Here is a 26,028-nt window from a genome sequence, read left to right on the forward strand (position 1 = left end):
TACACGTAGTTATATATGTTTTGGATTTGAGTAGTAGTTGGCCATTTATCAGAAGTATAAGGATGATAAGTTAATGAAGAAAGAGGTATCCTTGGATTGTGTGTTATCTTGGGTCCCGATAATATCAGACGGCAACAGTGAAATAACGGAGTTATGTAACGTGGTACGTGGTGATGAGAAATTTGATTGAGCCCATAATTAGGTATCCAAATTTCTTCAGGCAAAATAACGAATTTTAGTTTATTTGATTTCGAGTCGAGAGAGGATGCCTTTCAGGTGCCCACTTAGAAATATTTTCATATTTGAGTTCCATATTGTGTTACACGAATTTCGCTAGTAAGGTCGGTGTGGATAATCACGTTTAAGGTTCGGACACAGAGAGGTTTAATTCTTTCCTTTCGGCTCAAGGCGTCGGCTACAACTTTTGCCTTGCCTGGATGGTAACGAAGTTCACAATCATAATCGGTTAATGTTTCGGTCTACCGTCGTTGTCTCATGTTGAGTCGTTTTTGATAGAAGATGCGTTGGAGACTTTTTTTGGTCGGTGAAGATGGTACTTTTGGTTCCATAAGGTTGGTGTCTTCACAATTTAAGTGCAAGGACAACGGCTCCAAGTTTGAGATCGTGTGTCATATGGTTTTGTTAGTAAATTTTCAATTATCGGGAAGCGTAAGAAATAGCTTTCTTTCGTTGAATCATCATTGCCTTCGGGAAAAGATAAGATCGGTGCGGTGGTTAACTTCTTCTTTAAGATTCGAAATGCCGATTCTTGTTCGGCGGACCAAATGAATTTCTTTCTTTTCTGAGTTAACGAGGTTAAATGACGAGCAAAATGGGAAAAGTCAGAAATGAATCTTTGGTAATAACCGGCGAGATCCAAAAATGGACGAATATGAGTCAGAGTCGTGGGAGTTTCCCAATTACGTATGGCTTCGATTTTCGAGAGATCGACTTAACACCTTGACCACTCACAACATGGCCTAGAATTTGGACTTCATTTAACCAAAATTTTCACCCTTGGAGGACTCGACATGGAGTTGTTCTTTTCTCAAGAGTTCGAGCATAAGACGAAGATGTTGTTCGTGTTCTTTTCTCCTTCGGAGTATATTAGGATTTCGTGGATGAATACGATGACGGAATTATCTAGATAAGGCTTGCATACGCGATTCATAAGATCCATGAATAAGGCCGGAGCATTAGTTAAACTGAACGGCACTAAAAGGGATTTATAACTACCATGGCGAGTTCAGAAAAAGGTTTTGGAGACATCTTCTCCCTTAACCCACAATTGATGATAAACGGATTACAGGTCGATTTTGGAATACACACGAGATCCTTGTAATTGATCAAGAGGTCATCGATACGGGGAAGAGGATATCGGTTCTCAATCAGAAATTTATTTAGTTCACGATAATCGATACACGTTCTTAGGGATCCATTTTTCTTCTTAACGAATAGGATTGGGGATCTCCACGGTGAATGGCTAGGTTGGATAAAACCACGGTTAAGTAGTTCTTGGATTTGACTTTGTAATTCTTGTATTTCGGATGGAGCGAGTGTATACGGTGCACGTATGATGGGTGCGGCTCCTGGCATAAGATCGATTTGGAATTCAACGGCCTATGAGGTTAAAGACTCAGAAATTCTTCGGGAAATACCTCGGAAAAAGTCACTAATAATTGGCACATCATCGACATGCTTTTCATCGGTCTCGACTTCCTTAACGGGGGCTAGAATTGCAAAACAACCCATACGAAGGTATTTTTCAACGTTGAGGCCCGAAAAGAGGTTGAGCCCGGTGCAACTCTTTTACTATAAACGACTGATATTGCTTTAAACATACATATATTTCGACGCAATATTATTTATATTTCATAGGCTTTTACCGTTTACGAAGACATTCGATTCATATTTTACAAAGAAAGCGACTAAAATTATACACGGGAGTAAAGTTAGAAGAAAGACGATAAATGATGAATTTAAATCAAATAAATATCAAGAAACGTTTATTCGAATTCAAAGAACACAAGTGGAGTGATATGCAAGTTAAAGATCAACCGAAGAAAATAGTTAAAACAAATCGTACAAGATAGTATAAGTCCACAAAGGAATCAACAGAGGGATCAACAGAGAATAAAAAAAATTGAAAACTGTCGTTTACTCCTACGCGAAACGTGTGCAAAGCTACGCGAAACGCGTAATGTTGTTACTCTTACGCGGATCGCGTGAATTCCTACGCGAAACGCGTAATGTTCTGTCCAGATTCAGATTTACTTTTCACATGGGTCAGCTAACCTTTTATGCACGCCTCAAATTTTCTATTTATTCTTTATCAAACTTTACAGAGGGAAATTCATATAATTGGTCAACTTTTTAATTCTCAAGAGACTATAATATGGAGTACTATCGAATACAGAGGGGGTAGACATACAGAGATAGAGAGCAGAGAGATATCAATTTTATGTTCACTAGTATCTTTGTATTCCGTATAAATTTTATTTCAGTTCCAATTAATTTTAAGATTCAATATTTAGGATAGTTTCAATATTAAGGGTGTACTGTTCGTGATTAAGGGTATTATTGTGCGAGTGAAAGGGTGTTGTTATTGTAATTTTCTACCATTTGAAGTTAATGAAAGTGAAGATTTTCGTAAGTTTATTCTATTAAAATTATCGTTATCAATTTTTATCGTTATTATTATGTTTGTATACTTGTATTTTTATGTTTACCCTAGTATAATGAGTAGCTAAATTTCCATAGTGTTTGCTTAGATGTAGAGCCCCTAGTGAAATGGATTGTTATCATTTGTAAAAATTAAAATGTAACTTAAGTATTTTTAACATTGAGCCTAATTAAAAGAACCATTATTATGTATTTAGATATTTAACCCTTGTCACTTAATTTATTAGATTCAAATAATGAAAGTTATTTTATTTATATAAATTAAGCTTCAACATTAATAGTGATTTAGACGAACTTATGAACAATTTATTAAAACTAAATTAGAAATAAAGTTCGGTGGTTTGGGTAATATCATTAGTTATATAAAAGTGAAATTGTAAAAAGGGAAACCGTTATGATTTGAGTTTTGGCGAAATTCAAAACTAGATTGGGTCTCAAGTTAAATACTTGAGAAATAGTAAACTATCTAAATAAGGTCAAATGAGAATTAATTTAGTTAGTTAAACCTTTATATATTCGAAAGAAAAATATTAAGTTTTATAATAAAAACATTTTAATAGAGCCTAATTTTAAAACAATCTATGGATCTAGAGGTGAAACATTTAAGTGAACACTCCCATTTATATATTGCAAATAATTATTATTATTATCCACGTATTATTATACAAAAAACTAAAATATAAATCAATATACTTCAGTCTTTATACATACTGTTTGTCACATCGTATAAAACATACGCGTATCATGTACACTTTCACACGAAACGCGTGTCTTCAGAATATACACGGAACGCGCATATCAATACGCGAAATGCGTACGTTTTATACTAGTACTGTTACGAATTTTAATTAAATTCCAAAGTTTAAATTAAATCTTTTATTATTGTTTTAAAGTAATTAATTTACAATTAGTTTAATTATTATAATTATCTTTAATTCATCTTTAAATTAATCAAAACTTATTATTTAGTTAATTTAAATAGATTTGTACTTTATTGTTTAAAACAAATTCCTAAACATTTAGTTTTAATGCAAGATTATTGTTTTACTTATTACCATTTAATAATACAATTGTTTTATCACAAATAGTATGGTTTCATTTAGTTCACTTTTAAGTTAATGATTATAAATCATGTAATCGTGTAATTAATAACTAGTTAAATTAAATTAAGATTAAGTTATATTTTATTATTATTATGCTAAATAAAATTCCTAATCTAAAACACCCTTTAAATCAGTTTAACTTCAAAGACTATTAAAAACCATTAAATAATCCATCTCCCTGTGGAACGAATCGGATTTACCTATAAAACTAAACTACTCGGATAGGACTAGTTGCCTATATATGTGTGAAATCAACCCGAATTCATTAAAACACCATATTTATAATAAATCAATTCGTGTAACAAAACAACTCAAATCCGTTCATAAATAAATGTATAGTTTCACCACATCAACGACCAAGGGTTCACCGTCTCGATAGAGATACGAATGGTTTTGAGATCACAAGGGACGTTGGATTTTGCCTTGGCTGGCCAATCCACACTAAATTTCATCGAAGTTTTCTAGGTCTAGAGGTATTAAGTAGATTTTGAATTCTTTACCCACCATCATTTTGAGCCATTGGGAATTTGGTATGACTTATCGTAATATAACCACGTCGATCAAGTGTTGTTATATTTCGTTAGTTCATACCTCCATTCCAACACCTCTCCATATGGTTAAGTTTGTGTAATCGTGGAGACTGCAAATGAACCAGGTGCAACGACATCTTTAACAAGACTCGTATTTAATCGATAGAGCTAGTGCAATCTCTGAGAATGTGTTTCCCCGCGGGAATGTATAACTGATTGTTCATGTCAAAATGTTCAAAGTCGATTAGTGGAATCCCAGGTATAAAGAGAGTAATGAATCATGGTAACGAGTAGTACGCAACAGTAATGATAAGTAGTGATAGACGATACTCATCGATAGTAGTGGTAGTAGTAATGAATAGTGATATATAGTGATGAGAACTAGTGTAATATCAGTAGTGAGTAGTAAGTAGTAACCGTAATAATTGTGAAAGTTTTACCACACTTGTGAATAGGAAGCCGGGACGGTGGTGAATAAGATGGGAAGACAGAATTTCCAAACTAGTGTAGCGAATGAAGTCGCGTAATCCTTACGCGTATAGATCTTGAATTTACGTGTGTTACCCGAAAGTGGCAGAGTACGAGTTCGCATGACGAGAGTTGGGTACAAATTAAGAAATTCACCTAAGTAGCATTCAAGTATAAATGCACAAGTAGTCAAGTAAGTGCTATCTATAGCAAATTTATGTCAGAATGCAATGGCTAACTATCGAGTTGTAGTTTAGACTCACTAATTCATCCTAACAACTCTGTCAGACACACTAATGCACATCTTAGTTCCCTATAACCAACGCTCTGATACCAACTGTGATGACCCGACAAAATTGCCGTTGACGGCGCCGTCAACTTAGGTCCTGTTACGTGGTCATAGTCCCTAAATGAAATGCGTTTCATTTAGGGACTATGACCACGTAATGGGACCTAAGTTGACGGAGCCGTCAACGATGATTTTTTCGGGTCGTCACACATTTTATCAAGATTTTTAAGACAATGGTCGAATGAATCTCCGAATACCGAAAAATCATCCATGAAAACTTCCATAGTATCCTCAACCATATCCGAAAAAATAGCAAGCATACATCATTGGAATGTCCTCGGGGCATTGCATAGCCCAAAAGGCATCCTCTGATACGCAAATGTACCATAGGGACATGTAAATGTCTTCTTTTCTTGATCTTCGGGGTCTATCGGGATTTGGAAGTATCCCGAAAACCTATCAAGAAAGCAATAGAATTCTCTCCCGCTCAAACGTTCAATCATTTGATCGATGTAGGGGAGTGGGAAATGGTCTTTTCGTGTTGCGTCATTTAGACGTCTATAGTCAATGCATACGCGCCATCCCGTGATGGTTCGGGTTGGGACAAGCTCATTTTGGTCATTTAAGATCACCGTGCCTCCCTTTTTGGGCACCACTTGGACGGGACTCACCCATGGCGAGTCGGATATTGGATAAATAAGCCTCGCGTCCAAAAGTTTGATCACTTCCTTCTTGAAAACCTCTTTCATGTTTGGGTTAAATCTTCGTTGTCGTTGGATAACCGGTTTGTAGTTCTCCTCCATGAGGATTTTATGTGTGCAATACGATGGATTGATCCCTGGGATGTCCGTGATTTTTCATGCTATGGCCTTATGGTGGGACTTAAGTAATGAGACAAGTCGGGTCTTTTGGTCTTGGGTGAGTTTCGAAGAGATAATCACCGGAAGTTGGTTTTCTTCCTTGAGATATGCATATCCAAGATGTTCGGGGAGTTCTTTAAACTCAAGAGTAGGAGGCTCCTCCTATGAAGACTTGATTCAGAATCTATCTTCATGAGGGATGGACTCAAATGACTCTTCCCGAATGGTCTCATCTTTACTTTGAAAATCATCCACAATAACATTCATTAGTTCCTTAAATTCGGCCTCTAAATACACAATCTCATTATCACAAGTTTGGTTGAACTTCGAAGTATCAACCTTTAAAAGTTTTTCAAGTTCATCATGCACATAAAGGTCAATATGTTCAAAGGCATAACACTCATCATCATCGGTGTTACTCGGTTGCTTCATAGCTTCCTGAATATTGATGGTCACACGCTCTTCGCCAACTCCATTGTTAAGTTGGTTGCGTCGTACTAAGATGATGTTGTCGGCGGTCGCCAAAAAATGGTCTACCTAAGATGAGGGAGACTTGAAGGTCCTCCTTCATCTCTATGATAACAAAATCGACCGGGAACACCAAGGTGTCAATTCTAACCAAGATGTCCTCGGCGATGCCGATAGCAGTATCAAACGAATGGTTGGCCAACCTTATACTAATTCGAGTTGGTTTAAGAAGTCCAAGACCAAGCCTCTCGTAAAGTGAATGGGGCATTAGGTTAATGCTTGCACCCAAGTCGGCTAGTGCATTGAACAATTCCGATTCACCGAACTTACAAGGGAAAATAAAATTTCTCGGGTCTCCTAACTTCTTAGGAATCCTTGGCCTTGTTGCAAGAATCTTGTTGCACTCCTCTTCAATGAAGAAAGATGTTTCGTCATGATATTTACCCCTTTGAGATATTAGCTCCTTGATGAACCGACCGTAATTCGGCATTCCTTTAAGCACATCAGTGATTGGTAGGTTAACCGAGACATTTTTCAGCATTTCTTGAAACTTTTTGTATTGAGCCACCAACTTGTCCTTCTTTAAAGATTTTGGATATGTCACCGGTCTCGTAATCCTTGAAGACTCATCACCTTTCTTCTTACCCGATTCATCATTACCAGTACCCTCGGTTGAGTCGACCTTTTCTTTACCCTTCTCCTTACTAACCCCGGTATCCTCTTCAATAAAACTTGGTAATGGTTCATGGGTTATAAAGGGTTGTTGTTGAGGATCTTCGACCCCTTTAGTGGTTAAACTGCTTCGAGTGGTTATGGCGTTGACATTTTCATTTTAGTTTGAGTTATTAGGGTTTTGGTTGGTGCTTTTGATAGGAATTAGTCTTGAGTTGTTTTGTTGTTGGTTTTGATTGTGTTAACGGTTAGTGTTGTAATTGTTAATCGGGTTGAATTGAGTGTTTGAAGGTAAAGTTCCTTGTGGTCTTTCGGCAACTTGGGTTGAAAGTCGGCCAACGGCACTCTCAAGGTTTTGGAATGAGGCTTGTTGGTTTCGTGTTGCTTTAAGAATTCATTCTCTGTCATTAGAAAAACTTCGGTTAATTCTACCTTCTTGATGTACTTTTGCATGATTTCTTCTAAGCTCTTCGAAGGTTGGGATTGTTGATTGTTTTATTGAGGTTGTTGATTGTAACCTTGGTTATTTTGTGGTTGACTATAACCTTGGTTGTTTTGATAATCTGAATTTGCTTGATTGTTGTACGGTTAGTTATTGTAAGGTTGTTGGTTTTGGTATTGGAAGTTGTTGTTTCGGTTTTGGTTATAGTTATTGTAACCTTGATTTCGGTTTTAGTTTGTGAATCCGGGTGGTGTATTGGTTTGGTTGGTGAATGATACTTGTTTTTTATTAGGATTGCAGTAGCTTTGGTTAGATGTTCCTCCCCGTTGGTACTTTTGATTACTCACATAGTTCACATGAGCGTCGGAATTCATGGGAATATCATCTAGATCAACATGATTGCATTGAGTAATTTGAGGACAATTCTTTGTGAGATGTGGACCCTCGCATCGTTGACAACCTACTTGCATTGCAACTACCTTTTGTTGAATCTTCTTCAATTCTTTCCCGAATGTTGGAAATTGATTGTTCAAGCTTGCAAGCGTCAATTGCCCATTTTCACTCTCGACTTGTGCTACATTCGTCCATGCTAAATCTCGCGGTGAAGGTGCCCATTCATATGTGTTGACCGAGATATATACTAGCAAAATTTCGGCTGCATTTGGTGATTTGTACATAAATAACCCACCGGATCAAGAATCAAGATATCGCTTCGCTAACATATTACAACCTCGATAGAATGTGTTGATATACTCCTTCTTCGTCAAACCATGCGGTGGGCAAGCTCTTAGTAGCTTCTTAAATCGTACCCATGCATCATACAAACTCTCATCAGCTCGTTGTGTGAACCCATTAATCTCCATTCTAAGCCGCTCTACTTTTGATGGTGGAAAGAAATGATTGATAAACTCGTTTGTTAATTCTTGAAAAGACCTTATGGAATCGGATGGTAAATTTTGCATCCAAGCTTTTGCGTCTCCTTAAAGCGTGAAGGGGAATGCCCTTAGCTTAAAAGCGTCATTGATGATGTTTTTGGTTTTGTAAATATCACAAAGATCATTAAAGTGTTGAATATGTTCGAACGGATTTTCATCTATCAACCCATGAAAGTATGTATCCTTGATCAACGTGAAAAAGTTACCCTCGATCTTCCAATTATCTGCTTCAATTGGTGGTTTTGTAATAGCCGGTGCTATCATTGTTGGTGCAACCAATCTAGCGTTCCACATTGGCGTGTCGTTTGGATCATTTAATAATTCTTGATTAACCGGAGAACCATTAGGATTGCCCGCTTCATCGTGAATTGGATTACCGTTTGGATCCATCTCTTCTAAACAAAATGGCAAAGCTTCAAAATTCTTTCTTGATACCTTTTCTTCTCTATGATTATAAACCCCGTGCACGTGTCTTTCCGGATCGGAAAATGGTTGTGTGAATTCTTGATCCTTGTGAGACCTTGTTTTCATACACCAAAGGTACCTATCCTTCAATCACAACACAAACACAAGCGGTTTTTCCAAACGAAAATAATAACATAAAATGCAAAAAGTAACTTCCGTAAGGGTGAAACCCTACGAAAGGATCGAACAATTAAAAGTTTAAATTAAATAACCAACTAAGCTAACCGCAATCCTCGGCAGCGGCGCCAAGAAAGTGTTATGCGTGCGTGACAATACATATTTTACCCTCTAAATTTATACAAGATTCAAATATTACAAATAAGCACATACAACTAACGAGCACTTAGAACCCGGTTATTATAGCACTTTAATGTAAGTATTCTTATCAAGTTCGTCCCAAGAGACACGGTGTAAGTCGGATATTTGAAACTATCAATTGTCCTAGGGTTTTTTGATTGGGGGGTTTCGATTGATAACAACTAACAACTAAAACTTGTACAATTAAACAAACCTAAAATTTATCAAATAAACTAGTGACAAGAATCAAGTAGTGAAGTAATAAGACTTAAAACAAATTAACTAAGACGTGTTCACTTATCTAATCCTCTCTATGCTTGGCTTGCCCCGTTTTTCCTATATTGCTATCTCATTAGTTGTTGAACTATTAAATGTTTAGCATCACTACTAAACCTCAAATCAAATGATACTCAACGAATTCACATAAGCTTTATATCTTAAGATCGAGTTAAGCATGATTTGGTCATTGAGATTGAGCTTAGGTTAAAATCACTTAAAACCTCCAACTATCGAAATCACTTAAGATAATCGGCATTACTATGTTGACTAGAGGCCAATTGAAAACCAACCTAGATCAAGAACACAATCACTTGCAATTCCTAAACTAGTTGTCTAGATCACCTAAGGTGTTGAAGCACATATTGATTTACTTCTCAAATCACTAAGAGAGCTATACAACATATGTAATCAAAGTTAAGCCTAAAACAAACTCATAGTAATGGATCTTTAGCCAACTCAACAACACATAATCAAGTAATTCATTCAAACAACCATAATCAATTGATTTGGGGTAAGCACTAACATTAGAGATTCATAGATAAGAAAACACAAGAGATTTAGCCAATCATGGCTAAAATTAAACTAATAATTAGCATAGAAATGTAAATCATCATCATCTTCAAGTTATTATAAGTAATCAATGCTAAATATGAAAAGTTAAGTGAAGATTACAACCCAAAATGTAAAGAAGATGAAGATCTAAGCTAAACAATGATGAATCTTGAGCTAGCTTCCTTGAATCCACCCTTAAACACCAATGGATGATGAAATTAGGGTTTAGTGTGTGAAATTTGGACCTTAAGCAGCTGCTCCCAAAGATGCATATGAAAAATGATCTAATCTCGTTCCTTTTATAGTGCTGAAAATCTGGGCTGAAACAGCGTCAGGGGTGCCACTTTTACTTCAGAAGCGGCGCTTTTGGCTTGGTGAGGACCGGTGCTTTTAACTTTGGAACGGCGCTTTTGGCTCTGAACAGGGGCAACGCTTTTGTTGAGGAGCGACGCTTTTGGCTGATCAGGAGCGACGCTTTTGACATTTGTAACTGCGCTTTTGCTCACTGAAGAAAAATGGAGACAAATCGTGCATAATAGTGCCGCTTTTCATTATGGAATGGCGCTTTTGGGCCTTCAGGAGCGGCGCTCCTATAGAGGAGCGGCGCTTTTTGTAGCTGTTTCCTGCACTTGTCATTTTCTTAGCCAATTTTCCCCATGATTTGGTCAATTTTACACCAAATCAACTCCTTAGCCCTTAATTTACCAATTAGCTCAATAACACACTAAATAGGCTTCGAGATAGTCAAAAATCGAGCAAAGTGAGGCAGATATCACGAAATAAAATATATATAAATGGAGCGATATCATTTATTAAGTAGGATGTTGTTCTTATCACAAGAACAATGCCCCACTAACTTAATCACCCCAAGCTAGTAGCTTACAATCACCTAAGTTTTATTTATATTTAGAGTAACTTACAATGTAAACTCACTAAAGATAATAAATTAAGAATGGAGTTTGAATGATTCTATATTGGGTACGAGGTCGAATTTCCCTCTAGCTAATCACATAAACATAAATATGAATATGAAGTGTCATGTGATCTTCTACTGTATTTGAATAAATAGTAGGAGGGATTTTCAAGTCTTCAAGTCACACTAAGGCTTGGTATTTATAGGTTGATACTTAAGTTTCAGACAACATGCGGTCAACCGTGCTTCAGCGACTCGACTGCAGCTCTAAAAATATATCTGTTGTATAACCATTAAAAAGTGTTTAAATATAATCATTTTAGCCTGTTTACTTAGTTTTGATGCTGCAAAAAATGTGTATTAATCTGGACATGTACTATGGATTTAAAGTGTTTGAATTCTTTTGTACTTACTCCATAAAAGTGACTTGACACCAACACATTGGGTAAGTCTTTCTTTCTTATAATTCATTATGTTTACCAAATGAGCTACATTCAGATTTGGATCATATCTAACATTAGAATTTAAACTTTAGCATTTAATTATCAAGTGTTAGTTAGCATATCATTAAGTAACCAAACATCTTTTGCTTTAAATCTATCATAAAGCACAATTATATATATATATATATATATATATATATATATATATATATATATATATATATATATATATATATATATATATATATATATATATATATATATATATATATATATATATATATAGTGTGGCCATAAACACTATTCACCATTTATAATTTAAGAAGGTGAGTGTTCTAAATATTTTATAGAGGGAAATATTTTCTCTTTGATTTCTATTTTGAATTTTAGTCAAAGAGAAGTCTAGATATTAAGAACACCTTTTTATAACCTTAATTCCAGCTTGCATAACTATATGGATTAGTCACATTATGTTTTAGATGTAGGAAGCATTAAGCACATATGTTAATGACATTTAGTCCATCTACGAGCAAGTTAAGATTATTGACTTAAAGAAACTTGTATTAATCAAGTAAGAACATTTCAAGAAAAATTGTTTCTAAGAATATTTAAGTGTAGTCTCTTATAATTTTGCTTTTAAGTTAACATGTTCTTAGCTAGGTGTTTACACTAAGTTTGATTTATCAAGTATTCAAGCAAGCATATTTAGATAAATATTAATATAGGTTGATAAAACCATATATAGAATGTGTTAGACATATAATCTCATATGGTTTATCTTTGATTCACATGTGTTTATCTAAGTAGACTTACATGTGATATTTTGATTTCATTACATCAATAAGTACATGTATCAAACCATATCTTAAAGTTTTTGAATGTAATTCCATATAGTTTGGTCTTAGAAAGGATATTCATTTAGACACATACACTTCTAATAACTTTAAGGAGTAAATCCATCAACTAGACATATTCAACATATGTATAGAGAGAGCATCTTCTAGTTGGGACTTGGTGATCATTCTTAAGATGTTTAGATACATTTTATGATTATGAAAGTCATTCGACACTTATGTGTTGATAGAGTTTATCCTAATCTCATGGTGACTAATGGTGATAATTAAGTTCAAATATGAAAGTGAATGAACCTTGTTAATTATCATTTAGAAACTAATATAATATAATTAGATGAAGTTTTAACCATTAAAAAGTGCTAAACCATAGGTTATTATTTTTGTTTATGCATATATTTACTGAGTGAAAATACACCCACGAACAACGATATGAGAGGATGATATGACCAAAACGAACGGTTTTTTTATGCGGTGTCATCAGGCCGCAAGACGTCAGAATCAGCTTCCAAGAGGGAAAGTTAATATTTTTAAATTTATATTTAGCGGAGACTAAATCGTACTACTCCTTATTATGAGTATGGGAAGTATGACGTAGAGTCATATTTTTAAGATATCAGTAGAATCGAACATGTAATTAAAGCTTAAGATAATCCTAAAGTGAAGGAGTAGTGGTTTGTTACCTAATTTTGGGTTTTCTAGTTTATAAGATAAAGTAAAGTAAATGCGATAAAATTTGTAATTCAGATAAGGATAAAACAGCATACTATGGTTTCATCAGTTACTTTACTGAGATTATGGAATGATGGCTCATGAATAGGTAGTAACCTTGCATTCATTACACTGCTCCTAAACGCCCCTGTCATAAGACATGTCACTGGGTAATGCGTTAGGCTTGAAGATTCTGAATAGACAGTAACATCCCTTACCCCCGACGCCCGTGCAGTCTGACTACAGGCATACACGTTCTGAAGGCTCATCCTATTGAGCGACTTAGTTGGGTGACGTATTAACATTCAACAAAGGTCTAAACTTTCTTAAGCATAATAGAGTACAAGGTTTGCCATATTCGAGAGACGTGATATGTTTTGATGCTTTCTTTAATGATCGGGGTTTAAAAAAAATAGTTAGGCCCTTAAAAAGAGTTCAACCATAAAGAACACCATTGCCAAGTCAAGTTTGACTTACATGAACACGTTCGCTTATCATAATGGTCCAATCCTTTATGTGTTTAAACAAACAGTTCCTTAATTAACTAAGAATCCCTCAAACTGGGTGCAATTCTTGAGACCACGTTATGGTGAAGTGTACTAATCAGCACTGACCGATTTCCAAGGCCTTACTTAGCAGAGGTACAGCTTACAACAACTGTTGTGCTTCAACATGCACATACAAAGTTTATATGCTTGGTAACTACACTAGCATGGTCTAGGACTGGCAATTACTAGGGGTCTAGATAGATGTTTCACTACGAAAGAGTCCTCAGTCGGAATCCAATGCTCAGTGGACTTACTACAACTGGTGTGCCTCGGTCAAACTTACATTGTATCCGATAGACTTCTCTTACCAAGGGGTGACACACATAGTGTACTCTGAATCGGGGTTCGCGACTTCCCATTAACAGAGACGATAACTATGTTCTATTAGTTGGAAAAGCGATTGAGTTTAAAGCATAATCGGAAAGCATCTCGACAACATACACAATCCATAATATTATTTCTGCATTATAACTGACTACATCATAGCATATACTGAAGATAACTACTCGCTAATCATGGCAACAATATCACAAAGGATAATAATGGAAGACATTGTATAAAGACAAAGGATAGAAGTACATGTAGTTTAAACGAGTTTCGAATACAATAATGACAACTTCAAACTCCATAATGCTCCTAATACAATCTTCGGGGTTCTTCTCCGGGTACTAGGTTTCCCGCACGGAGTCGAATACCTTGAAAATATGACTAATATTGTAGAAAGAGAGAGAAAGAAGTGAATTGAAGTGTGTGTAAAACTGAATGACAAACACCCTTTAAATAGACTTGAAATTGGCCAGCATATGGCTGGCAAGCCGTATGGCAGGCCGTTTTTGATGCCCGTTTGCACTAGTCAGCCTTTTTGCCTAGTCGTTTTCCTGGGCCGTATGGCAAGTCGTTTTCTCTATAGGCAGGCTGTATGGCAAGCCGTATGGCCTGCTTTGGTTTGTTGATTTCACTGGATCGTAAGTTGATTTCCTTGATCGTAGTTTGTGTTCTCGTCTTTCACCGTTTTCGCTCTAGAATCCTCGTTTTTGCTCTGATTCTCTTGATTCTTTTTGTACCATCTTCGTAATCACTTGATCTACAATTTTAACTGACGAAGTGGGTATTTTGGAGATAAATCTTGAAACTTAATAGTTTTTGGGACTCAATACCGGGGTGAAAACGTGATTTTTTAGCCGATATCAAATATCTCACACTTAGACTTTGCTTGTCCTCAAGCAAACTTCTCTTTTTTACTTTAAGAAATCTTTTCAGAGTTTCCATTCTAATAGCCCAAGTGGTTTGCTTTTTATTATAAGGGAAAAAAATAAGGTGAGTTATCTATGTCAGGTTGAAACTATCTCTGCAAGCATGCGAGGAGGTTACATGACTTAGGCTAGCTTTCACGGGTAACTCAAATCACTCAAGTGTTTTAGGGTTCCATATAGATCTAAGAAATGAATTCACTCATAGCTAGTCATGTTGCACCCATCGTCATCGGCTTGATAAAGACTCAAATCCTTGCTACCAATGTGAAAATGGTTGATATCACATATTTTATACACGTTTTCCTTAGCGATATCGATCACAGTTTAGTCCTTTCGGATGCGATTTGGCATTTATTTTGTTAATATGGAGAACGTTCAAGTTTGAAGAGCTAATTGTAGAAGAGTTGCGTTTTATGGATTTTTTGATGTATTATGTTAATCGATTATTATTATTGGTGCTTCGAGGTTGGAAATGTGAAGTACATGTTGGGTATCGTGGTTTTGACTTAGTTTAAGTGAGGAAAAAGAGAAAAACAAACGAGATGTCAGGTTTCACCTTAGGTCGCGGCGCAATTCTTAAAGCCGCAGCGCGACGTTTGCCTTGTTTCAAGATCAGGAGAGGTTTTAAAGGAGTCCCATTTCATGTGTATTACCGTGGCGCGACAGGTATTGGCCGCGGCACGGCAATGGCTCGGCCCAGATGATTTCGCAAGGTATTTAAAGCCCGAAAAAATACCCTAATGGGGATATCTCATTCCCAGACGATTTGCAGCAGCTCTAAGACGAAAAAGGGTAATTTTAGGGGAATCCCAAGATCATTCTAATGCATCAATCATTACGGGAACGTGCTTCAATTCGTTCATCACTCAAGATTCATTCATCTATTAGGTTTATCTATTTGTTTCAAACAATGAATTCATCTTTTATTTTGATTGTGATTTTGGTTTTAGCCATCATTGTTGGCTAATTATTTAATCTTTATCTAGACTAATAACCGAGGTTTTGGATGTTGATTTGAATTATCAAGCATTTTATGCATGTTAATTTGGTTTTGATTAAAAGACCCATTCTTGGTCATGTTTACATGTTTGCTCTCAATTGATTATTGTGTTTGTTTGATCAAGGGAACCCTAGGTTAATTTAACACTTTAATTTACAACTAGTTTGTCTTAAGTAGTTGTTTGCTGGTAAATTGAGTAAAGACTAGTAAATTGGATAGGAATGAATTGTGTAAGCGAACGTAAGCACAATTGTTAATCGAATACTAAGTTAGTTAATTAGTTGAACACAAACAATAAGGTCTTAAGTGCAAGGGAACCCTATACTATGTAATTAGAGTTTGGGAGGTCGTTAAGAGAACTCTTGATGACCCGTTTGGTTAATTTGCATGCATAGATGAGATAAACGATCTTAATGACACGAACATCCATTACCGAGGGTAAAAGGTCTAGATGAACATTCTTGTTTGAATTGAATACAAATCTATCTTTATTATTTGTTCAGTGCTAGCGCATAAACTAAAAAGAACAAAAATACGATTTTTATCGTTAAATAGCCAAAACTACAAAAACCAGTAATTTCATTAGATTTCTAGATTAAGTAGTTTAATTACTTGTAGTTACAATTTTAAGTTGATACGAAAACTTTCCTTGGAACGAACTTTGGACTTTACCAAATCATACTAGTACACGATCGGGTACACTGCCCGTTAGTGTGTTTAATCAATTAAACCGGTATTTTCCACTGATAAATTATATACGCAATTTAACACATCAAGTTTTTTGGTGCCCCTGCCGGGGAAAGTTGTGTCAATTTGAGATTGCTATCTATGTGTGATTAATTAGGAATTATTTTCTTAGATTTTAGATATTTCTTGAGTCGATGCCTTTAATCGTTTTATCGTTTGTGTTTTGCAGATAGCAGGTAGTATATGCCACATACGCGTTCTTCAGATTCTCCGATTCTTCGACCATTTGACGAACCCGAAAGAGAGTTATTTAGAGCGTTAAGTCAAGAGAAACAGTCTACAGTGGATTCATCAGCTTCTTCGAGTGATAATATAATTCCATTGGGTAGTAGTTCTGAGACTTTGGTGCCCAATACACCACTTGAAATCAATGAAGAGGAAGACACTTACGCTTCATTAGATATTTTCGAGACTGAAGAGATGGCTGAAGAACCACCTCGTCCACAGACTATGGCAGAAAAGTTGAAGGCCACCTGAGCTGGCCAAGGCAATTCGATTACTCAACCAAACATTACTCAGCCTTTCAAAATCACAGGTCTAATTCTGAGTTTGATAGATACTGATTGCCAATTTCATGGCAAGGATAGTGAGGATGCTAACGAGCATCTTCGTGTTTTCAATGATGTTTGCAACTTATTCAAGCTGAATCAAGTTAATGATACTTCGATCAAGACAAGGATTTTTCCCTGGACTCTTAAGGGGGAAGCTAAGAGGTGGTTAGATAAGCAACCTGAGGGTATGTTTACCTCTTGGGATGGGTTGGTAGATAAGTTTTTATTAAAGTTTTTCCCTGCGTCTCGGGCTGCTAGACTTCAAGCAGAAATTTCACAATTCAGATAAAAGAGCAGTGAGACATTATTTGATGCTTGAGACTGTTATTCTAATATGTTACGCTCGTGTCCGCAACACGGGTTGAATGATTTACAAAAGATCCAGATATTCTATAAGGGTTGTGACATACCAACTCGCTAGAGTATTGATCAAGCACCAGGAGGTATTGTAATGGATAAGACATAAGAAGAGGCGTTAGAAATTATTGAAAAGCAAGCTGCCTACACTCACGAATGGCATCAAGATCATGAGTCATCCCGTTCAGCTTCATTTAAGAGAACCGAAACCACTGGTGCGTATGATGATTTTGGGTCTATAAAGGCTAAGTTAGATAAATTTGGTAAGCATTTAGAGAAGATGGATAAGGATATTCATGGTATGAAGGTTGGTTGTGAATATTGTGGGAGATTAAATTTAGCAAAAGATTGTGATGCTGGTTTGACTATGAATCAAAAAGAAGAGATCGCTTTTATTAGTCAACAGAACAACAATCAGTTTCAGGGACGTGCTCAGTTTAATAGGAATTTCAACAATCCTTATAATCCTCAAGGTAATCAGGGTTCGAGGTTCCAGCCGGGATCTAGAGGAGGATTTCAACAGCAAGCTCCTGGTTATTTTCAAAAGCCATAATTTGAAGAGAAAAAGTCTAATATTAAAGCTATGATCGAAAAGCTTGTGATATCTCAAACTCAGCTTGTTACTACTGTTACCCAAAATAATGAGAAGAATGATCAAATGTTTCGAAATCAACAAGCCGCTATTCAGACTTTAGAGAAACAAATTGGTCAGCTTGCTAATCAAAGTAATGAGAGGAAACCGGGGGAGTTACCGAGTAAAACAGATACGAACCAGAAGAATGGGCACGTTAATGCTATTACCACCCAAAGTGGTTTAGCATATGATCCACCGAGGAAGCCCGATGAGTATGATTTACGGGTGCCATTAGCTAAGGATAGTGAGCCAGTTGTTAGTGAACCGGAGGGGGAAAAGGAGCCGAAACAGGTGATTGAGAAATTTGTAAGGGTACCGATAATCGTTGCTGCTAAACCGGTAGTTAAAGAGTATCAACCACCTCTCCCATTCCCGAGGAAGCAGAGATTGGAGAAGCTAGAGGCAGAAAAGTCCAAGTTCATGGACTTGATTAAAAAAGTTAACATAAATATGCCTTTTATTGATGTGATTACAGGAATGCCCAAGTATGCAAGGTTTCTTAAGGATTTTCTAACTAACAGGAAGAAGAAGCTGGAGAATGTGTCTTCAGTCAGGTTGAATGCCGCATGCTCAGGAGTAGTTGCAAACAAGCTTCCCGAGAAGCTTGAGGATCCTGGGAGTTTTACCATTCCTTGTTTACTTGGTAGTTTAGACTGTGTGATGGCATTGGTGGATTTGGGGGCTAGCATAAATTTGATGCCTTATTCTATTTATCTGAAGCTAGACCCCGGGGAGTTAAAATCCACATGTATGGCTATTCAGTTAGCTGACCGCTCTATTAAATTCCCTCGTGAAATTATTGAGAATATGCTAGTTAAGACCAGGTCGTTGGTTTTCCCGGCCGATTTCGAGGTTTTGGATATGGAAGTGGATGAAAGGATTCCACTTATTTTGGGTCAGCCATTTTTGAATACTGCTATATGTATCATCGATCTTTATGTTCAAAAGTTGTCCCTTAGGATAGATGACTTGAATGAAACATTTTCAATCGACCATGCTTTAAAACACCCTTCCTACACTGATGATACATGTTATTTTCTTAACACTGTGGATGTCCAGTCTGAGTTTTTGCAGAAATTCCCAGAGTTACAGGCTTTAGGAGAATACTCATTGGTTGAAATTGATGAAGAGTTGCAGGTTGAGGAGCTGGATATTTTAACCGCCTTGATGGAAAACGGTTATGAGCCAACTGAGGAGGAGTTCAAAGAACTCGATCGTGATGCTGATTATCGGAGCAAGTCTTCAATTGAAGAACCACCCGAGTTAGAATTGAATCCACTTCCAGATCATTTGGAATAAGCTTATTTGCAGGGGGAATCTAAGCTCCCGGTAATTATTTCTTCTTCTCTTAAGGCAGGTCAGAAAACTGAGCTTGTAACCATGTTAAAGGCCCATAAACCGGCCATTGCGTGAAAAATTCACCACATCAAGGGTATTAGTCCCTACTATTGCACCCAAACAATCCTAATGGAGGATAACTCTAAACTTGTGGTGCAACGTCAAAGGAGGTTAAACCCACACATGCAAGATGTCATGAAGAAAGAGATTATTAAGCACCTCTATGCAGGTCTTATTTACCTGATTTCTGACAGTCCTTAGATAAGCCCGGTACACTGTGTACCTAAGAAATGTGGTATGAATGTTACCACCATTGATAAAAATGAGTTAATTTCCACTCGGACTGTCACGGGGTGGCGTGTTTGTATTGACTACTGAAAGTTGAACGACGCCACACGCAAAGACCGCTTCCCGTTACCTTTCATGGATCAAATGCTAGAGAGGTTAGCGGGAAACAGCTTTTATTGTTTTCTTGATGGTTTTTCAGGCTATTTCCAAATTCCTATCTCGCCCGAGGACCAGGAGAAAACCACTTTCACGTGCCCGTATGGCACATTCTCATAGCGTCGCATGCCCTTTGGCCCTTGTAACGCTCCGGCCACTTTTCAAAGGTGCATGATGGCCATATTCCATGATATGATAGAAGATTTCATGGACGTGTTGATAACTCCTAAATTATACAGTTTTTTGGTAACATTTTGAAGAGTTATCTTAGTATTTTTGAGTCATTTTGATGCTAAAACACACTAAAATAGGTAAAAATGGGAAAAAGATATTTCTAATGATTATGTCCAAGTTATGTATTAAATAGGATCAAAAATAAAGAAAATTACAAATTGGCTAGATGAAGCCACCGGCATGGAGTCACTGAAGCCGCCGACTTGGTGTTGAAAGTACCAGAATGTTCCAGAATCGATGTAAAATTGAAAGAAATTGTTGAGCAAGAAAAAGGCAAGGAAGCCGCCGGCTTCCCAATGAAGCCGCCGGCCTGGTTGACACGGTTTCTAAACTTATTGACCAAGTTCAAGTAAAAATGGAACCAAAATCAAGATAAAATCAGAAAGATTTGGCGAATCAAGTGAAGCTGCCGGCCTGGCCTGAAGCCGCCGGCCTCAGTATGACGGTTACAAAGATTTAGCTTGCAAATCAAGTTTAACTTGCACGAGGAGTCACCAACTCAAGGCAAGCCGCCGGCTTCCCACTGAAGCCGCCGGCTTGGCCACCGCCCTAGAATTCTATAAATTAAGGCCTTTGGTCTTAGTTTTCATATGTTCAGAAGTAGATAGTGTTTTCTAGATTCTGTTAGGTCATTTTTAATCAAGATTCAAGTTTAAATTAAAGTTATTTTACATCTACCTTCTTTTCAAGGTATGATTCAATCCCTTTCTTATTGCTTTATCTATTTTATTTACTGTATTCATTTCTGTTCGTCTTTTATTATGAACTAAACGTTCATAGTGATTACGTGGATGAAAACTAAACTTCATCTAGGAGTCAGATGAAGCCGCCGGCTTCACCCTCAAGCCGTCAGCTTGGAGTGAAAGAAGCAGCCGGCTTCGTGCTTTATTCTATGCAATTTCTGGTTCTTTTCCAGATCTGTATGGTTGTGTTTCTGTAATGATATTTGAATTGTTTCGAATCTGTTTTGTTTGACTATACTTGTTTGCCATGCTTAATGATTAAATAACATGATTTTAGGGTTGATTAGTCCTTGATCCGATAATCTATTATTCGATTCATGCTACTTGTTTAGATCTAGTTCATCAAACTTGTTAAATTGAATTGCATGCAACTAGGTTAAAGAACTTAATAGTGATAAACTTATTTGATTTAAGTTACGCTTATAATAGAAGTTAATATTGTTAGGCTTAATCGAAGAACCTTTGTTTGGATTTGTTTAATTAATATTTGCAGGAAAACTTAGTAGTAACTCATTTTCAGCTAGTAACTTGAGTTGATCTACTTGGTGTTTAATAGTTTATATAATTTGTCTGTCTATTTGCATATTGATCCTCATCACAAGATTAGTATGTATCATGTAATTGAATTGAACATGAAAAATTAAGATGTTAGTTATGCACATCACATATCTAGCATATGTTTTAAGTCCTTCTTATTAATTAATATGCAACACTTGTCTTAACCTGCTTAGGGATAATAATTGGTCTATGATTATTATCTTGATTTGTGTTAATATAAGTTATGAAACTTATCTAATATGATTCTCGTATTTATTGGTTGTCCATGTAATCACTTGTATCTTTACTTGTATCTTTATTTGTATTTTATTTTCTTTTGAATATTTAATTCCTTATTTTATTTTGTTTATCTTTAAAAGCAAACTCTTTCCTAAGAGATAAATCTATCCCATAAAAGATACAAAAACATATCTTTAATTTGTTAATAAGAATTAAATAATAAAACAACTCTTATCCATACCTACCACTTTCTTGGGATGATAACCTAAAATACTACCTCTGATCGGGTTTTGTTGCTCGTTAGAGTGTTAAAAGTGTAATAATAAAGGTTATATAAATTTAAAAGTTTAAAAGTCAAATTAAGCACTGCACACTTTTGCACATCAACTTTTTGGAGCCGCTGCCGGGGAACTGTAGCGCGGTAAATACGGAAGTTAGATATAATTTGGTTGTTGATATTTCTTGAAAACGGGTGATGACTGTCTTCCTTTAGGGGAGGGTTGCTGGGGTTCCGATTTAAAGGCTCCTGCTCGAAGCTAGACGTTGACGGGTCACTTACGTATTGAAAGATTCAATAGGCCATGTATGTTTGATTATTCGTTGTTATGCGATAAAAGTTGTTATTTAATATTTATATTATTAATTATGTTATTAATATTTATTATATTTATTTATTTAAAATTCAATAATATACTAAAATATTTCTTAAATATAATTTAAACATAACACTCAAATATAAATATCCTTTAAGGCTTAAAAGATTTTCTCCTAAAATATTTCTTTTCATGATTTTAGATCACATGATTACTCGGTCCAAGAAACCAGTCTTACAAAGAACGTTGTCAAATCCTGATATATTATTTAAAATTTCTAAGGATTCGAAAATTGTTAAGAAATTAGATTTCCAAGAGGGAACTACTTCTAATGATGATTCATTATCTAGCCCCCCGTCTAGTCCTGATTCTAATTTGGGATCACTTTTTGGTTCAGAAATTAAAATGACTGATTCAATGGAAGCGTTAATGAAAGCTGGTCGGGAAGGATTAGGTCATGCTATTACTCAGCCCGAAATAAAAGAAGATTTTGATATTAAGGGTCCTATTTTTCATTTGCTTAAAGATAATCAATTTAGGGGTACGGAGAAGGAAGATGCTAATGCCCGCATTCGGAATTTTAAAATATTTATAATCTGTTTAACATTAATAATGTGGAAAGTAATATTATTTATCTTCGTCTCTTCCCATGGTCACTAAAAGATGAAGCTAGGGAATGGTTGAACTCGTTACCTGAAGGAGATATTACTATTTGGGATACGATGATTGAAAAGTTTCTTACTCGATTCTTTCGTGCGTCTAAAACTGTCACCCTTCAAATTAAAAATTGCTAATTTTCGTCAAAAAACTAATGAGTCTCTTTATTCTGCTTGGGTTCGATTTGTTCAAATGCTTAGAGGTTGTCCACAACATGGTTTGGATAAATTTAAAAAGGTAACTACTTTCTATAAGGGTTGTGATATTGTTACGAGAAGAGAGATTGATACATCTGCTGGAGGGAACATTATGAGTAAAACTGTCGAAGAAGCTGAAACCTTGATTAATAAGTTGGCTGCGCATTCCCATGAATGGCACCAAAACTTAGATATTTCTCGTTCGGTAAAATCTATTAGTTTTGATTCTGAAGATATGGTTAAGGCTATGAATGTGCAATTGGTTAATTTAGGAAGGCAAATTGAAAAGCTTACTAAGGAGATGCATATGATTAAGGTAGGTTGTGAAAAATGCCAAGGTCCTCATGCTACTAAGGATTGTGTTGCTAGTCTTACTATGGAGCAAGTTGAGAATGTTTCGTATGTGAATCAATTCCAAGGAAACCCAAACTACCGTAATAATTATAATGCACCTTATCCTACTAATAATAAAAACCCACCTGGTTTCTTTCCTGTTAGAGCACCTTTTATTCCAAATTCTTCTAATGATAAGAAGTCTAATCTTGAAGAAAGCATCCTTACTTTTATCAAAAATCAAAATGAAGCTAATGATAACATAAAAGCTCAACTTTCCCAAGTACAAAATAATCATCAAGCATCCATTCAAAACTTAGAGCACAATGTTACTAAGTTATTTAAATTTGTCGAGGGTAAAGTTCCTGTTGAATCTAAAGTTTCTAAGGAAGTTCGTTTTGAAAAGGTGAATGTTATTAGAGAAGTGAATAGGGTTGATGTTCATGAACCTCGTTTGAGGTACTTATGGGAGTTTGAAATGGGAGAAGAAGAGTATGATCAAGAAATAAAGAAGTTGACTGCTAATGAGGAAGATAAATCAAAGGATGATAAAATTCGAGGTCTTGATCGTGATGAGGTAATTTTCATACATGAGTTGTTTGATGAGAAGGAGGAAGAAGTTAATGAAGAGGTGGATGAAAATAACGAAGTTAATAGTGAAAAATCTGAAAATCAGAATGTGAAGATAAAGATGATTGGTTAGCTGATACTATGAAACAATTGGAAGAAAGGAAAAAAAAAGTTTTCCGCCCTCTTTATTCCTTCACAATTGATCCGGTAGATCCTTATATGTCACCTGAAGTTCCTGTTGCTATGTGCACTGATCCAGGATAATTTCAAATCCCTTGTTTAATTCGTGGTCCAATTTCAGTTATAGGATTAGCTGATACTGGTTCTAGCATTAATGTTATGCCGTTTTCTATTTATAAACGTTTAGGATTGCCATCGTTCGAACCAATAAAAGGAAATGTGTGTTTTGCTGATATTCATTTACATGAACCATTGGGGATTGTTAGGAAAGTTGAAGTCATTGTTGGTTATGCTTTCTATAAAATTGATTTTGTTGTTATGGACATGAAAGAAGATCCAATAACTCCTTTAATTCTAGGATCTCCGTTTCTAGCTACCGCTCGTGCTACCATTAACTATGCTGATAATTCGTTTACTATTCGTTATGGTTCTATATTTGAATCTATTCCGTTAGTTCCAAGATCCAAAGTTCCTCGCTCTAATGTGAAAATGGTTAAAGTTGATACAAAAGATGATGATGACTTTACCATGGATAGAATTGTAACTGAATTTATAAAAGAGCAATATATGCTTAGCACCGAAGTGAGAAAACATATCCATGAGTTGAGTATTTCATTTGAAATGACTTTTCGTAAGGGTCTTTACATCACATTGAATTTCTTGCAACAAATTAAAGCGTTAAATGAGTATGAAAAGAGTAAGTGTGAAAAGAATAAGCCTAAGGAGTAATTCCGTAAGAAGAAAAGAGACACGCAAATGACTCTATAATCAAAACTACCTATCCTTTTATATATGTTTATTAGGACTATATTATGTCTAAATGTTTCTTTGTTTTATTATTTAAATATGATTGTAAGAGCAATATAGCTCGTAAGTGTTTACATGATTAATTGATGAAGAGTTATTAATAAAATATTATGTTCGTATTATGCTTTTTGTTATTTAATATTTTGTCAAGTTACTTATTCAATTCAAAGGAAGTCTGCAAAAGTGCTCACAAATCGTTCTATGATCCTACAAATTGAGTAACATCACTCTTTCCCTTATTTTTAATTATGTCCTTTATTTATTTATTTCATTCTTTATTATAATTGCAATGAGGACATTGCATAATCTAAGTGTGGGGAGGAAAGTTATTAATCACTTGAAAGATTATAAAAAATACTAATTTCCCTAAAAAGTTGAAAAATGGGTATAATTTTAAATTTTTCAAAAATATAAATTCTTAGTCAAACTTATGTCTTTTTACTAACTTAATCTTAAAGATAATAATAGAACTACTCTCAATTTCGAGATCGGATTACTTGTTTAAGATAAGAAGTTAAAAGCAAAAAATTGTGAAACGAGTGTAAACTTATAGCCACTACCATATGGAATAAGAAGCATGGACCACTGAGGCAGCAAAAGAGTCCCAAATAAGGGCCAATTTAAATTTATTTGCCAAATGTAATGCTAAAAGCTAGGCATGAAAGCAAAAGAAATGAAAAGGAAAAAGAGCCCAATGAAGGCCAACAAAAGAAAAGAGTTCTAATGAGAACCATACACTTCTTAAAGTTAGAAAACAAAAGAGTCCAATGATGACCAAACTGTATAAATTTGACTTAATAACCATTAGGACTACTTGTAATCCTTGGTCTGGTTCAGACTAGTTCTTGCGAATAACAAATACTAACTTCGAATTAAGACATACTTTTGACTTTGCAATTTTACTTTAAATACCTAAGATATAATTTATAAGGTTTACTTGAGGACAAGTAAAGGTTTAAGTGTGGGGAATTTGATAACTCCTAAATTATACAGTTTTTTGGTAACATTTTGTGGAGTTATCTTAGTATTTTTTAGTCATTTTGATGCTAAAACACACTAAAATGGGTAAAAATGGGAAAAATATATTTCTAATGATTATGTCCAA

At 35.5% G+C, this 26,028-nt stretch overlaps 1 protein-coding gene and 1 non-coding gene across 2 annotated transcripts; one reads left to right on the forward strand and one right to left on the reverse strand.

Moving 5' to 3' along the window:
• Positions 1 to 6,109: 6,109 nt before the first annotated feature.
• Positions 6,110 to 8,377, reverse strand: LOC139849201 (uncharacterized). The gene is made up of 3 exons (XM_071838862.1): positions 8,245 to 8,377; positions 6,552 to 7,120; positions 6,110 to 6,469 (listed from the first exon to the last, which is right to left on the reverse strand). The coding sequence occupies exons 1-3, from the start codon at positions 8,375 to 8,377 to the stop codon at positions 6,110 to 6,112; spliced, it is 1,062 nt and encodes a 353-aa protein (XP_071694963.1).
• LOC139850997 (small nucleolar RNA R71) lies at positions 8,280 to 8,386 on the forward strand. Its single transcript, XR_011760364.1, has one exon. It is a non-coding gene; the product is annotated as a small nucleolar RNA R71 (small nucleolar RNA).
• Positions 8,387 to 26,028: the final 17,642 nt, after the last annotated feature.

Source organism: Rutidosis leptorrhynchoides, chromosome 5 (assembly GCF_046630445.1).
Source record: "Rutidosis leptorrhynchoides isolate AG116_Rl617_1_P2 chromosome 5, CSIRO_AGI_Rlap_v1, whole genome shotgun sequence".
Classification (NCBI taxonomy): Eukaryota; Viridiplantae; Streptophyta; class Magnoliopsida; order Asterales; family Asteraceae; genus Rutidosis; species Rutidosis leptorrhynchoides.